We start from the raw sequence: 2,541 nt of genomic DNA, 5'->3' as shown, positions 1-2,541 counted from the left end.
TTTTTTATTTTTTAAGAGACAAAGTCTTGCTATATTGCCCAGGCAAGCTTCAAACTCCTGGGCTCATGTGATCCTCCCACTTTAGCCTCCCAAGTAGCCAAGGCTATCGGTATGCACCACTTCACTCAGCTTGTATGCAGATTTTAAAATTTATTTCCTTTCAATTCTCTTCTCTCCAAGATTTTGCTCTGCATGTCCCAATTATATTGGCATATCTAAAGACTGACTGCTATCTTTTCGATGCACTAAAATGACCACTTTCTACTTGTGATCTATTCTCCCACACCTCAGACAAAAGCCAAGATAAAGGTAGAGCTTCCCTTCTTTCAGGGATTATAGCCATTCAAGTCATGCCTATATTGGCTACTCACCAATTCCTTCAATAGCAATTTTATATATTTTTGGCAGCTTTAATAGTTGATTTTCATAAGAAGATTAGTCCAATACAAGTTACTCAATCACGGGCGAACCAGAAATCATCAGGTTATTTTAAAATCTCTGTCTGATAATCCTAACAACTAGTACTCCTCTGTGTATGTTTGTACTGCTTATTGTTTCTGCTAGTTTTCATTAATTTTTGTCTTTCTCTTTGTGTGCCTGGTGATTGAAAATTGTTTACTATATAATACTATATTTGAGGGATTGTTTGTAGAGATAATGGAAGTCTAAGATGATGTAATCTTTCTTCAAAGATATTTTTCACTTGTTTCTGCTAGGTAACTAAGGTGAAAGCACTTAAAATAGTGCCCGTCACATGGCAAATAGTTAACTCATATCATGTCTGTTTGCCCCACCCAGATTAAGAATATATCAGCTTTTATACTCTCAACATCAGTAATGTCTGGTTCATGGTCAATAGTTTAAAAATAGCTTCTGAGTAAATGGCTTAAAGGAACTGAAAATGAGGTGAGACGTGTAGTATGTATGTGTAAATCACATACACACATATAAAAATACAAAATCAAAAGTATTTTTATAGAGAGAGAATCTTGTATAGAGTTTCTAAAAGAATTGTACAAACTTAGCATTTACCTTCAGTTGGTTTTGGAGTGATGTGCTTTGGGGCAGTCTCTATATTTTCATTTTCTGTTACAAGAGTTTCTAGAAAAAAAAATGAGACAACTTTTGGATACTTACAAAAATTCATATGAGTGTCTTATGACTTCAGTGTAATTGTTCATCATTTAATTAATTAGGTTTATCCTTGAAAATCCATCAGCATTGGTGTTCTACTTCTGGAGTTCATCTAGATCACTTTCTGAATGAATGTTCATTCTCACTGCTTATTTAGCTTTTCTGATCCTTTGAGTTCCCTTGTTGGTTCCCATTACCACAGTCTGAATAGAGTACTCAATTTGACCTTGGCAGATCTGCAACGTCAGGCCTTCTGTTATTGCCCTATGGCCCTAGAATTCAATGTGTAGACAAAAGATAATTCCATCTTCCCACCTTGAAAACCCAATAGGGGTTGGGGGCATCATTTGTTTGTATGCCTCCTCTCCCCTTTGCTCTACTTGACTCCATTATTATAAACCATGTTTAAATTGTATTTACCTATTATAGACTGCGCATGAGGTTTTCTTGGTAAAACTGGTGTTGGTAGGGAAATGCCATCTGGAAATTGAGCAACACCTAGTTTCCATGCAGAACTTTGTGTTAAATTGTCAGGCCTATTGCTTTCCGGTTTAGCAGATGCATTACTAGGTAGAGGGCTTAACACTATTTCACTGAAATCTGTCAAGATGTGCTGATAAGTATAGCTTGGGCTCTTCGGCAAAGGTTGATACTTGGGGTATGCTTTCTTGAGTTTGGGAGGGATGATTTCGCAAGAAGTAATTAGAGGCTTAGAGAATACTGAAGAAAGAATTAAAATGTGTGGTAGACTTTTGCTAGTATAAACCTCTTTTACCATCTTTTTTGACTTCCTTGATCTTTTTATTTGGCATGTTTCTTTCCCAAAAACTCGAGTGGAAGCTGAATAACAACTTGGGAAAAATACGGAACCAGTAGCAGTATCTGGAATGTGCCAGTGGACATTCTTAGTAGATTTTGGGCGTGTTGAAATTGTAGTCATTCTTTCTTGTACATGATAATCAAAACATAAATTTTGAATTTTGACAGGTATTGGTGATTTATTTCTTGAAACAACATCAGGAAAACTAGTTTTATCTCTTTTAATTGAAATGGTTTCATCTTGAGTGAACACTACATGTGGTGACTTAGTTTCACCAGTCTTGGCTATACCAAAAAAGGAAAAAAAAAGAAAAGAAAAATTAGATTTTATTTATCAAGATATCAGAGACAAAACTTTTAATGTCTTAGCATTCACAACTTTTCTTTACCCACTCACCCCTCTCTCACCTTCTAAAATTGCTTCTATTTGTACTTAACTACCAGCACTTCTGTTGAGCTGCCTGGGATAAAGTTTGAGTAACCAACTGGAGAAGTGAAAACACTAAATTGTATTAGATTTAGAAAGGGTAAGGAGCTACTCTTGGAAGAACAGAATTGTAGGAGAGAAGAGTGGGCTATAAGAAAATA

The 2,541-nt window shown here is 35.7% G+C and overlaps 1 protein-coding gene across 1 annotated transcript in view; it reads right to left on the bottom strand.

Moving 5' to 3' along the window:
* The window catches only part of LRRC63 (leucine rich repeat containing 63), an 82,879-nt gene that overhangs the window by 62,697 nt on the left and 17,641 nt on the right, over positions 1 to 2,541 (bottom strand). The window contains exons 3-4 of the mRNA XM_012648343.1: positions 1,555 to 2,238; positions 1,033 to 1,101 (exon numbers count right to left, since the gene is read on the bottom strand). Of these exons, the coding sequence (XP_012503797.1) occupies positions 1,033 to 1,101; positions 1,555 to 2,238 (753 nt within the window). The remainder of the gene's footprint in view (positions 1 to 1,032; positions 1,102 to 1,554; positions 2,239 to 2,541) is intronic.

This window comes from Propithecus coquereli, unplaced genomic scaffold (genome assembly GCF_000956105.1).
Source record: "Propithecus coquereli isolate 6110/MARCELLA unplaced genomic scaffold, Pcoq_1.0 Scaffold11, whole genome shotgun sequence".
NCBI lineage: Eukaryota > Metazoa > Chordata > Mammalia > Primates > Indriidae > Propithecus > Propithecus coquereli.
The sequence above is the reverse complement of the archived record's forward strand: the minus strand, read 5'-3'. Positions and strand labels throughout refer to the sequence as shown.